The sequence below is a fragment of the Hydractinia symbiolongicarpus genome, chromosome 7 (assembly GCF_029227915.1).
Source record: "Hydractinia symbiolongicarpus strain clone_291-10 chromosome 7, HSymV2.1, whole genome shotgun sequence".
In the NCBI taxonomy this organism is placed as follows: domain Eukaryota; kingdom Metazoa; phylum Cnidaria; class Hydrozoa; order Anthoathecata; family Hydractiniidae; genus Hydractinia; species Hydractinia symbiolongicarpus.
Window position 1 is genome coordinate 6,347,234 of NC_079881.1, and position 12,412 is coordinate 6,359,645.

Sequence of the window (12,412 nt, forward strand, 5' to 3'; positions counted from 1 at the left end):
CATAACTGATTGTGGGTAACATTCATCCTTTCCCAGTTTTGCAAAACTCCTTTCTATATATTTAAGATAAAGGGGGTGGAGCCGTTCTTCTGCTGTTTCTTCTTTTTTCTCTTTGCTCCCAGGTGCCAATACTTTCTCAGAGTGTCAAGATTTGGTAGTCGTGATAGCCCTCTTTTTGTGAGGCATAATTTTTGACAGTGCTGACATGAAAAACCGATATGAGCTGCTGTAGGCATAGTCTCGATGTCCTTAGTCACTTCATCGCTAATTTCTGGCTTAGTTTCTGTGATGTCTTAGTCAATCAACTGTAAAATCAAATCAAAGTCGTCCCCTGATAGGTAATCTTCCTGTCTGGCAGCCATTTTATCTTGATTTGATGCTCTCATGCTCCGGCCACCCCCCGTCGGACAAGTTCATAACAAAATCGGCCATTTCGGGCCGATTTACTAGACTATCTCTGTTTCTTATGACTATGTAGCATCATATAATTTTTAACATCACCAAAATAATGTTTATTTTTATATTCTGTTTACGTTGTTTCGACCAAATAATGTATTAGTGATTTTTTTTGTGATGACAAAGAGGAAGAAATTTTCTTCCTTTCTCAGCTATACGTATAAATAGGCTGACGGTGAAAATATTAAAAAACCGTCTGACCAAACCACGTCAACAAACCTTAATTGATGAAACTATAATTATCGCTCAATACAGAGCACTCCTTCTCAGCTAAAATGAGCTGACTTTTTTAGAAATGTTTATTGAAAATTTAAGGATATCTCAAATTGCTGCAAGGGGGCGTTTTTATGACCTTTCCCAATCAACTTAACTATCTGGGGAGGGTCATAAAAAGCTATTTGTTGGTTTCAAAAGCTATAAAAGGATGAAAGATACGCAATCAACTTTATAATATCTCATTAAGTTCTTTTTAGAGTAAAGTTCTAAAGAGACTACGAAGAAAAGCGGTATGTAACCAGACCTATGCTGCTATATATTTTTATAATTTTGATACCCTTTTAATTTATTTTACATATTTGTCTTTGAAACCTTCTTATCTTGTTTTTTTACAGCACTATGTATTTGACGGGGATACTATTTGCACTTGCTGTTTGCTGTGTGCATACATATCGAGTTGTTGATCTTGGAAACGGAAAACTTCATATCCTGAACGTACGACAAGATGTGACGCTCGAAAGATGATCAAGAAATTTCAACTTCCTCAAATACCTCATCATTGGACGCCACCCTGGATATCCTTTAAAACGATCACTGGTTCAATTTGAAAGTTTAAGAAGCTCTTGTCCTGGACACAAAATAAAATTTGCGAAGATGTACTTGTACTACGTATACGCCCACAAGGCTAGTTTCCATTCCGTTCGAAGAACGCCCTTTTTCTCCCATAACATTATCATCCATCGTGTATTTAAACCATGGAATGAACGTCAAACTACAAGTCTCTATCGCGTTGGAAGAGTTAGATGGTATTCTCAATACTTAAATCTAGGAAAAGACGCTGCATCTGTAATCCAGTATCCTATAACCAGATTAAATTCAGGTCGACCATCTGGATGGATGGAATTCGACGTTAAAAGGGCAGTATCTGATTGGAAGCGTGGTCGACCGAATTATGGTCTGTTAATCCGTGTGCAGAATGAGAGAGTTTTGGGACGTGATCTGCGTTTTACAAGTAACGCCCACAATAACAGAAAATTTCACGCAAAAATCCACGTGATGTGTCGGTATTAAACAAATGCACTGTAATTATTCCATTCTTTCTTGGAAATAAATAATTTTTTGGTTAATTTTCGGGCATTTAATTTTTCGCACACTTCTTACGGGTGATATATATCTTTATGTACACGTCACTGTCTTTTACATGCTTCAAGAATATAATTTTTTGTTTTGATATAAGCTGATTGACACTTCATAAATCTTAAATCTATACCAAAAACACGAACAATATTGTAATTATCGATAGTCTCCAATTTTAAAAAGGCCATATCATAAATAGCACAAGAAAAGTTAAAATTAGGAGAAAAGGTTCATTCACAATGTGTCGCCATTTCTAATCCCCATGACTTCATATTTTTAGCTGGAATCATTTGTATTAAAATACTTCTAAGACGGTCTGGTCTCTGAGCAGAAGTAGTTCAGTATATATAGCCTGCGGACACTTTATTATTTTCGCAACTTCGCTCTTTCTGTGTTGATAAAACTTCATGAACATAACCAGGAGCTACTTTCGAAACAGTTATAATTTACTAAACAGGCCATTTCCTACAGTTTCGCAGGATTAAAAGAAAGTTGGAATTAAATTTTTGAGTTACAGAAAAATTTGCAAACGCTTCCCCTATTCTACAAAGGACATAATTTCAGTTTAAACAACCCATTATCACCCGCTGGATATACCAATGCGCTCATATGTACTTAACCGGTTCCGATAAGTGTTTCAGTCATTAAGCTGAAATAACCGTGTGAATTGGTTGCCGTGATTTTCATTAAGAGATTGTGGATAATAATGGCAGACATGTGGCAGATAGTGGCAGATCGCATTTTGGTTTGGCTGTAACAAATGACATAATAAGTAAAAAGTAGTTGGTTATATGTACAGAATTTTATTTACATGAATAACAGTAACAGAGGGGAAGCTGAAGGGTCTAGCGGAGAGGTGAAGGAAGGTTAGCGAGATACAGCGGTTGTTAAATAGAAAACGGTAAAAAGCGCAACATTTATAAAGATATAGTAATTAGGAAAATAATTCCTTAAATAAATTCCCTATTTACAAAGTTCAGACTACAATAAATAAAAATGAATTTGAAAATGTAATTACATATTTACACTCTGGAAGATAATGCTTAATATTCTTTCCTTATGAAATTAGTAAGCCGTCGCTCAGCTGAACTTTGGCATCTTGAGACCAAACCCTCCTCCTCCTTTGTTCTTTTTTTGTCTAAATAAAAAAGATATTTGTATTATAGATTTATGCTGCTGTGAGGTCGGTTAAACGAACCTGCAGTGAAATTGCTGACTAGAATGGTGCTGACTACGCGATAATCATCTAGTAAATCATATTTTAAAACCTGGTCACAAAATGTAAAACAAAAAATGTAAAACGCCCTAGAAACGAGGGTGATTAGGTTTTGTAAATTTTAACAGAAACAAGAATTACCTTCTTTCTTTAAAATGTTCCCCTGCACACGCCCATTTTCTAGTACATCAGAATGATTTGCAGATGGAGGAACAAACGACGGAAATCCAAATTTTGGAAATTTAAAGCCATGTTGTTTTTTTCTCTTTCTTTGTACATTCGTTAAATAAAAAACATTTTTACAAGAATATATCATTAACAACTGCTTTTTGTGAGTTTTGTCTATTTTTGTTTAACTAACTGGGTTTGTCAACCTCGTTCCCAAGGCATTTTGCCTTATTGATGCTCCGTAATAACGGCTCAGGGGCCACAAGACCTTATGGATGAGATTGTAATTTTGTATTCGCTAAATAAGAAACAGTGTGTTATCTAACTTTCTGACATAACAAACGCATTTTTCTTTCCTTCTAAAGATCTTAAATCGCAAGATCTCTTTTTAGAAAGAATCTTTACTAAAAGGGTAGTCGGAAAATGTACAAGTTCGTTAAAACTAAGATGACCCTATAAATCCTTTACTAAGACAGACTTACTGCTTCAGAGACTTCTTGATTTGGTCAATAGCGCTGTTATCATTTTCTTTAACCACGTCAAAATTACTCAGCGGAGGATCATTGTGACTAAGTACGAAGACAGATTTTTTTTCTCAGATAATTCGCTAAATGTGAACAAAAATCTTACAAGAATTTGCCAAAATTTACGATCTATTTTCTGCGTTTTAATTATTATTATTACTTTTATATTAATAGGAAAATAGATTTTCAGTTAACGGCCTTTAAAATACAACCTCATGTAAACACAAAGGATTATCAGCAGGTTTTAAGCATATTGTGCGTCCAACTAGTTCTACCTTTGATTCGTGGAATACTTTTTCAGCTATTTTATAATTATTTCTATGACTCTCTGATTTTCCCCTTCAAAGTACTTCTAACTTGCGGCGGAATAAAATTGTCACAATCAATAAGTATAATTTTGCGTAACAACTTTTAAATCAAAAATCATTTTTTTACTTAAAATATTTTATTAACGATTTTCACGAAATAAATAAGATTTTTGTTTGTCTTTTATTAACCGCTTGACTAGCTTGACTTGAATAAAAATATTCCGTAGAAAAGGGTGACCAACCAAAAGGGTGCAAATACAATTACAAGAAGCGTATTGTGTACTACGTTCTTATATTCTTTGGATCAGAAAATAAAGCTCAGTTATTTCTCAACTTTAAACCTGCAAATTTTTAAATTTTAATTTTTTTTAAACATGCTTACCCTTTAACACTTGTCTTCGTTTTCTTGGGACGAAACCTTGGCATCTGTAATCTAAATCCACTAAAAATAAAACTTTTTCGTGTCATAACGATTTAGACTAGTCTGTATTATATTTATCCGACATTTCGTAAGCCCGTGGAATGATCGACATTTTCAAATGTGCTATGCGCGCCCTTAAATTATCGCTCGCGTATATACCCAGGGTATTGCTATTCGTCAACCTCGTTCCCAGGGCATTTTATCATACTGATGAAGTTGATAGCGGCGAAAAAGCCACTCCGTAATGACGGCTGAGGTGCCACAAGACCCTGGGGACGAGCTTGGTTTTTCGTGCATCTATAGCACAGAGTAGCTATTCAGCTCCCATTTTGAGTACAAAGATGACGGTTATTATTATAAAGAGACTGGCAACTTAGTTGTTAAAAAGTGACTACAGTTTGATTAAGTGATTACTATTTTTGATAGCGATAAGGTAAGCTTTTAAACAAATACTTACTACTCTCCTCTTCCTTTATTATGCTTCTCTGGTGGAGAATCGCTATTTGGCATGCTTAACTTCTCTCTAAAAATGGAAGGTAGAAGGTATTTTAGCTGCGAAATGTACATATAGTTGTCATAGTTATTTTTTATTTCATTACTCTTGGTAAACTAATTGTGTGGGGGAGGACAAGACCAAATTCAGGAAAATTTTACCACCCATTTTATTTTATCAATTCATTAACATATACACCCCGCCCATATTAAAAAAATACAAGAAAACATGCAGCTTTAACATTTGCACTGCGAGAGAAATCAAACGGTCATACATACGGCAATTCGTTGCGTCGAGAGCGTGGGGCATGTAATATAAGATTTATTATGTAATGCATATAAATTGCATATTATTTTACAAACGTACGTAGGATAAAATGAATAAAAACAGTCTTCTTGGCTAAGCCAAGAGTAATTTTTGAGAATGACGGCTGGATAAGGATAAAGAAACGCGGCCATACTCGTCCCCACGGTCTTGTGAGGTTTTTTCATTGGGACGGAACCTGAACCGCCACCAGTAGGTCAAAAAGAAAAAGAAGCTCCAGAAACAAGGTTGGAAATGCGGCCAGAAGTATTATTTTGATCACCATGAAGCCTACTCATAGACTGTGCGCTTCGCCTTAGTCATTCTACTTTGATAAAAAAAAGGGGACTGGAAACTATAACATCGTTAGCATCTTCTGGGAGGCAAGTTGTTAATGCGCATGCGTACAATTTTCAGAAAATCGAAAACACCAGTGTATAAAAATTGATCAAAGAAGCAAAGCGCGTTGGGTCTACGGGTAAGCTAAAAACAAATACACTGCACCATCGTGACCCTGCTTCCCCATCTGTGTGAACCCCAGAATGCGACCGCGAACGGTGCTACACCATCGATAGACTCGGTGCGACCGGCAAAAACTCTCAAAAACTGTTCTACCGCTCAATTAATTTCGGCTCAAAAGGGATGCCGGGCTATTGGGGATATCAACAGACACCAAGAACGAGGTATCTCCTTCTCGGGCGACCAAATTTTTCAGTGTGTTGCGCATATAGTTTCTAAGTATTCCGATGTGACATGCCATAGTCACAGACAGCGGGTTTTTATCCAATCAGACCACTTGTTCAACGCAAAAATAACTGAACGCTCTGTCTGCTTATTTAAAGTTATTAAATAACTGAGCACTTCCCTATATATTCTTTGGATCAGCAAATAAAGTGCTTAGTTCTTTCTTAACTTTGAAACTGCAAATTTTTACGAGTAACGAAACAGAGGATTTCTAAATCTTCATTTTTAAACACACTTACCCTTTAACACTTTTCTTCGTTTTCTTGGGACGAAGCCTTGGCATCTGTAATACAAATCCACTAAAATGAAAACTTTTTTGTGTAGTAACGATTTAGACTAGTCTGTATTATATTTATCCGACATTTCGTTAGCCCGTGGAATGATCGACATATTCAACTGTGCTATGCGCGCCCTCAAATTATCGCTCGCGTATATACCCAGGGTATTGCTATTCGTCAACCTCGTTCCCAGGGCATTTTACCATACTGATGAAGTTGATAGCGGCGAAAAAGCCACTCCGTAATAACGGCTGAGGTGCCACAAGACCCTGGGGACGAGCTTGGTATTTCGTGCATCTATAGCACAGAGTAGCTATTCAGCTCCCATTTTGAGTACAAAGATGACGGTTATTATTATAAAGAGACTGGCAACTTAGTTGTTAAAAGTGACTACAGTTTGATTAAGTGATTATTATTTTCGATAGCGATAAGGTAAGCTTTTAAACAAATACTTACTACTCTCCTCTTCCTTTATTATGCTTCTCTAGTGGAGAATCGCTATTTGGCATGCTTAACTTCTCTCTAAAAATGGAAGGTAGAAGGTATTTTAGCTGGGAAATGTACATATAGTTGTCATAGTTATTTTTTATTTCATTACTCTTGGTAAACTAATTGTGTGGGGGAGGACAAGACCAAATTCAGGAAAATTTTACCACCCATTTTATTTTATCAATTCATTAACATATAGACCCCGCCCATATTAAAAAAATACAAGAAAACATGCAGCTTTAACATCTGCACTGCGAGAAAAATCAAATGGTCATACATACGGCAATTCGCTGCGTCGATATAAATATTATTATGTAATGCATATAAATTGCACATTTTTTTCTAAACGTACGTAGGATAAAATGAATAAAAACAGTCTTCTTGGCTAAGCCAAGAGTAATTTTTGAGAATGACGGCTGGATAAGGATAAAGAAACGTGGCCATACTCGTCACCACGGTCTTGTGAGGTTTTTTCATTGGGACGGAACCTGAACCGCCACCAGTAGGTCAAAAAGAAAAAGAAGCTCCAGAAACAAGGTTGGAAATGCGGCCAGAAGTATTATTTTGATCACCATGAAGAAACAATATTCAAATATCACAACACACTCTAGCCTACTCATAGACTGTGCGCTTCGCCTTAGTTGTTCTACTTTGATAAAAAAAGGGGACTGGAAACTATAACATCGTTAGCATCTTCTAAGAGGCAAGTTGTTAATGCGCATGCGTAGTATTTTCAGAAAATCGAAAAACCAGTGTATGAAAATTGATTAAAGAAGCAAAGCGCGTTGGGTCTACGAGTAAGGTAAAAACAAATACACTGCACCATCGTGACCCTGCTTCCCCATCTGTGTGAACCCCAGAATACGACCGCGAACGATGCTACACCATCGATAGACTCGGTGCGACCGGCAAAAACTCTCAAAAACTGTTTTACTGCTCAATTATTTTCGGCTCAAAAGGGATGCCGCGCTATTGGAGATATCAACAGACACCAAGAACGAGGTATCTCCTTCTCGGGCGACCAAATTTTTCAGTGTGTTGCGCATATAGTTTCTAAGTATTCCGATGTGACATGCCATAGTCACAGACAGCAGGTTTTTAACCAATCAGACCACTTGTTTAACGTAAAAATAACTGAACGCTCTGTCTGCTTATTTTTATTTGGCATGCTTAACTTCTCTCTAAAAATGGAAAAAATGGAAGGTAGAAGGTATTTTAGCTGTAAATGGAAATGTACTTTCTAAAACTTTCTAAAAAAATTTTCTCTTAAAACCTTCGCTTAACTAAATGTTTGTGATGTTCCATGCCAATATTATATAAATCACCGCTATATTATTTTCATTATCTTCTCCTCGCGTATTCAGTATCAGGCGTTGAAACTGGATGTTCATTTTTTATTCTAATCTCTTGTTTCATGAAAAGCAGGAAGAATCGTTTCACATTTTTCTAGTCTCTGACAGAATCTAAACATGAAGCTTACTTACCACTTATGTTTTTTTTACTTTAAATAATTACTTGTTCACGTCCTCTTGATTTATCTTCTCGTTTCAATAATTTCTTTCAGGATGGTTGATTTTATACAACTGCATGTTTCATATTTTGCTAGCCTTGCATTTTCGGTTAAAAAATTTCAAGTATGTGTAACAACAAAGCGACTGTATTATGTAAACGAGAGGTGACGTCATAGATAAAAGGTTTTATTATTCTTTTGCACGTCATTTGCAGAAATTAATAATTGTATTTAAGTGCAGTGGCTTTAACATCTGCACCATATTTGATGTTTGGTTTCCTGCTACATTTTGATGAATATCTGACCAGTCCGAAGTAAAATAAAAAATTTTTTAAAAAAAAAATCTCCATAATAACAATTTTCCATAATCTCCATAATAACAATTTTTCAATATCTCCATAATATCAGTTTTAACTCATTTTACAATTCGTAAAAACATAATTTACCACAAATTACGATGCTTGTTTAGTGACATGTCGCATGAATTAAAAAACAAAAAAACAACGGCATGCCATATAACATAAAATGCGTGGAGATTTAAATTAGCCTTAAGGAAAATAACACAAATTCTTTTGATAGATTAGGAAAAGGTCCTGAGTGGTGACAGTACAATTCCCTCTTCTCGATAATTATTACTCCTAAACATGACATAAATCTGACACTAATATCGTTTCTTGCTATGTCTGTTGCAAAGGTCTCAAAAATATGGTTAATTGAAAAGTAAAAAAGAAGCCAGCATAGATAATAAGTATGGGAGTAAAATATGTCATATAGTGCGAAGATATCTCAGAGAAAAAAACGCGATGCATGTTATCTGGAACCAAAGTTTAAAAACAAAAAGAAAACAATAAAGTAAACCCAGCGTAAATATCTTTCGTTCTGAGGACGAAATTGATAGCCTTTCCAGAAGATTTTGTAAACATTTATGTTAGAGAAAAACCCTGACTGCGTCATGATCACTGAAAAAGACATTTTTAACGAGGACCTCGACGTCAAAGGTGTTTAGGACATTCTCGTGGATATAGATGTGGTCAATAAATGAACCTGATATATAAGTTGGAGAGGTTACATCCTGCTTATACTTCTTTAATTTACACTTAAAATATATTGTTTTGTATCATGATTTCTCTTTTCGTTTTTGCTAAAGAAGCGAGATTAATCATAGTCAGGAGACCTCATTGTTGTCCATTCTCTTCAATAATAAAACCCGGGAAATCAAGGGTAGTGAAGAAGAATATGTTCTTAAAGTGGGCGTCTCAGATCGTCCTGTTATTCAAAAGTTAGATCCAGCGAAAGAGTGAGAGACCCATGCCCCTGTTTTTGTCGCCCCTGGGGTCTAAATATTGGCGTATTTACTGTGGCTTTACTTACCCAAACTTTGGGTAAGTAAAGCCACAGTAACCAACTTACACAAGCGTTTTTACTATCATAGGCGAAGAAAATTGAGCGGAATTCAATTTGACGGAAAGCAAAATAAACAATTTTGGCGGAGAAAGAAAACTTTTCGAAAGAGAAATAATGAAAGTTAATTTTTTCTTTTTTTTGTATCGGACAACATCAGTTTGTTACAATAACAAACTTTGGTAAAAAAATACCTAATTTCTTACCAATCAGATTTTGTAAAATTGGCGGAAAACGGGAAAAAAGTTTTGGTATGGACGCCGAAAAAACTTAAATTTGGCAGGAATTTAATCTGACGGATTTTTGCTAAAACTGCTAAAAGTAAGAAATTCGCTAATTTTCGTACAAGAGAACCTCAGTTTGTACGTCCTCCCTCAGGCCTGGCTAGCATAACTCTTGAAATACTGTACCGTAAAATCCAGCGCATAGACTTATAAAATAAACTTTTAGACGCATACGAGTCTTCAGAACAAACATTGAATTCAAGTTACAATCACACGTGATCTCCTGACTACTTTTGGGTGGGTTTATACGACATGATGTGACCACATTCCATTGTCATTCCGAAACCACGTGATTTTTTCTATTGTATACAAGAACAAAATCCAATGGGGAGAAAAACAAATTCACGCAATTATCACGAGTATTGGTAATACACCTGAATTGAATTTAGGAAACTATATGATACAAATTACCTTTATTTAAAATTAAACTTCTGAACAAGTTTATTGAATCTTTTAATGTTTAGGCGTTTCTCTTACCCTCTCGCTCGCTACACAAACTGAGTAGCACTTACAAGAAGGCTAATACAAAAATTATGACTACTTGTAAAAACATTTGTTTTTTTAGTTATACTTCTTAAAAAATTTGTACAACATCGGTAGACGAAAAAGTTTAACCCTATTCGGTCCGGAATCCGCCCCCCTGACGGTTTTTTTTTTAATAACTCCTTATTGCTATGTTATATGGCCATGAAACTTACTGAGTTTCAGTATTTATCTATTAGACACCTGCATGCCAAATGTTTAGGTCCCATACCCTTTAGAGGCTTTAATATTGGCCATTACTCGACACTATCCCTAAAAATCTCTATGAAATCCTTATAATGGAGAAAATTAATAACTTCTGTCAGGATTATCCTTAGAACTTGAAACTTGCAACACAACTTTGTTTTATTAAGAAGAATTGTTTTGCACAATTTGGACACGTGATTAATCCGATTTCCCGATTTTTAAGATTTTACCTGAAAATCGGAAAACCCCGGATTTTTCGGGCTTTTTTTGGCAATTTTTTATGCGATCCACGTAAAAATCGGAAAAAATGGTAAATAACTTTTTTTTAGCTTTCAAAAACTTCAAGCAGAATGCAAAAATTCACTCTGGAACAAAAGTAATTAAATTTTAAGCAGATAGTGGCATTTTTAACAAATTTCAAGCTTCTGATGACGCCACAGAAAATGTGCTGACGCAAGCAAAAATTTATTGCTGCCATTTTGTTCCTTTTATGACGTACTATAAGCGTGCCAAGTTTGATTCAATTTGAACAACCCTATGAAAAGTTATTGAGGGGGAGGGGGCGGATTCCCCCCCCCCCAGTCACAGTATGTTCAAAAAACCCCGGACCGAATAGGTTAAACTTGCTTTCATCTTAATAGGGTCACGTTTTTTATAAGAACGTCTAAATTTCTGACTGGATGTCCTTATTTTTTTACGCTTTTTTAGCCTTAAGTGTTCATTAATTGTATTATAGTAATTGTAGACTCATTATTATTTCTTATAGTCTATGAAGGTATTAAGGTTGGTACGTTGTTAATATGTTTTCAGATTTTGGCAAAATGTCAGCCTTTTTATAAAAAACGTGTAGCCAAAGAAACCCTAATTATATAAAGTCACACCTCAGTCTTTCTAATTTAATTTATTTTACGTCAGCCTGCTTTACGTCAGCAACTTGTGTTTCACGTCCGCATGACGGCAAATACATGCCGACGTGAATCAAGAATTATTGTTAACATCTTGGCACTTGCCGAGTGTCAACATAAATTAGAAAGGCGGATTTTGAATAAGTGCACTGATACATGCATTGTCGTACCCAGGCCACTTTACTTTTTGATTTTGCATTTATGTTAATTTTGTAATTAACAAAACAAATAATAAAACTCGCAAAATAACAAATTGCGAAAAAATTTACGCAATATAAAAACAAATTAAACTTTGCGAAACATTTTCGTGGCCAAACATACACGAGACAGCTGAAGGTGAGCTTTAGAACAGGGGTACCTTAATACACTTTTTATAAGAATGTGTTTTATAAAAATATCCGGAATTTCATGTTAAAAACAATAGGTCTTGTGTTAGCCTGTGATATTCTTATACACAAAAACCTGCGGTTTTAACCCTCGTCCCACTGCTTACAATGTCTGTATTCGAGGGAAGCTCTATATGCTTTAGGTCGGTAGGGTATAAGCGTAAGCGATGACAATAGGCAACAATAGTATGTGTAGAACTACTTTCTCTTGCCAATATCATGTGATCAAAACGCGGTATACTGTGGTATTATTTCCTCTGAGTTAGATCCACTGCATCATTGAAGCATCTTTAAAGACGGGGGAAAAAGTAACAACGTTTTTGAATCTAAGGTCTAAATAATGCTAACTAAATATAAATTTTATTGAACTGAAACACAAATAAAATTACATATTTACAACTATTAAAAGGAAGCGAATTACATTTCTTTTTAGGTGTGAGTTAG

General features: G+C 35.3%; 1 protein-coding gene and 1 pseudogene across 3 annotated transcripts; one reads left to right on the forward strand and one right to left on the reverse strand.

Moving 5' to 3' along the window:
• Nucleotides 1–864: 864 nt before the first annotated feature.
• Nucleotides 865–1,843, forward strand: LOC130648898 (uncharacterized; annotated as a pseudogene).
• An 884-nt stretch (nucleotides 1,844–2,727) lies between these two features.
• On the reverse strand, nucleotides 2,728–9,262 carry LOC130648901 (uncharacterized). Of its 3 annotated transcripts, XM_057455028.1 has the most exons (8): nucleotides 8,238–9,262; nucleotides 6,721–6,786; nucleotides 6,226–6,285; nucleotides 4,904–4,969; nucleotides 4,408–4,467; nucleotides 3,676–3,762; nucleotides 3,167–3,294; nucleotides 2,728–2,947 (listed from the first exon to the last, which is right to left on the reverse strand). In XM_057455028.1, the coding sequence occupies exons 2-8, from the start codon at nucleotides 6,771–6,773 to the stop codon at nucleotides 2,853–2,855; spliced, it is 549 nt and encodes a 182-aa protein (XP_057311011.1). In that variant the 5' UTR covers nucleotides 6,774–6,786; nucleotides 8,238–9,262; the 3' UTR covers nucleotides 2,728–2,852. The 3 variants fall into 3 exon arrangements, with proteins under 3 accessions (XP_057311011.1, XP_057311010.1, XP_057311012.1); XM_057455027.1 differs by lacking the exon at nucleotides 8,238–9,262 and having other exon boundaries at nucleotides 6,721–8,217; XM_057455029.1 differs by lacking the exons at nucleotides 3,167–3,294; nucleotides 8,238–9,262 and having other exon boundaries at nucleotides 6,721–8,217.
• Nucleotides 9,263–12,412: the final 3,150 nt, after the last annotated feature.

Coding starts and splice junctions, on each gene's coding strand:
- LOC130648901 (XM_057455027.1), bottom strand. CDS start 6,830: ATGTACATTTCCCAGCTAAAATACCTTCTACCTTCCATTTTTAGAGAG. Junction 3,295..3,675: donor ATCAAGAAGTCTCTGAAGCA/GTAAGTCTGTCT, acceptor GAATGTACAAAG/AAAGAGAAAAAAACAACATG. Junction 2,948..3,166: donor GAACATTTTAAAGAAAGAAG/GTAATTCTTGTT, acceptor TTTTTTATTTAG/ACAAAAAAAGAACAAAGGAG.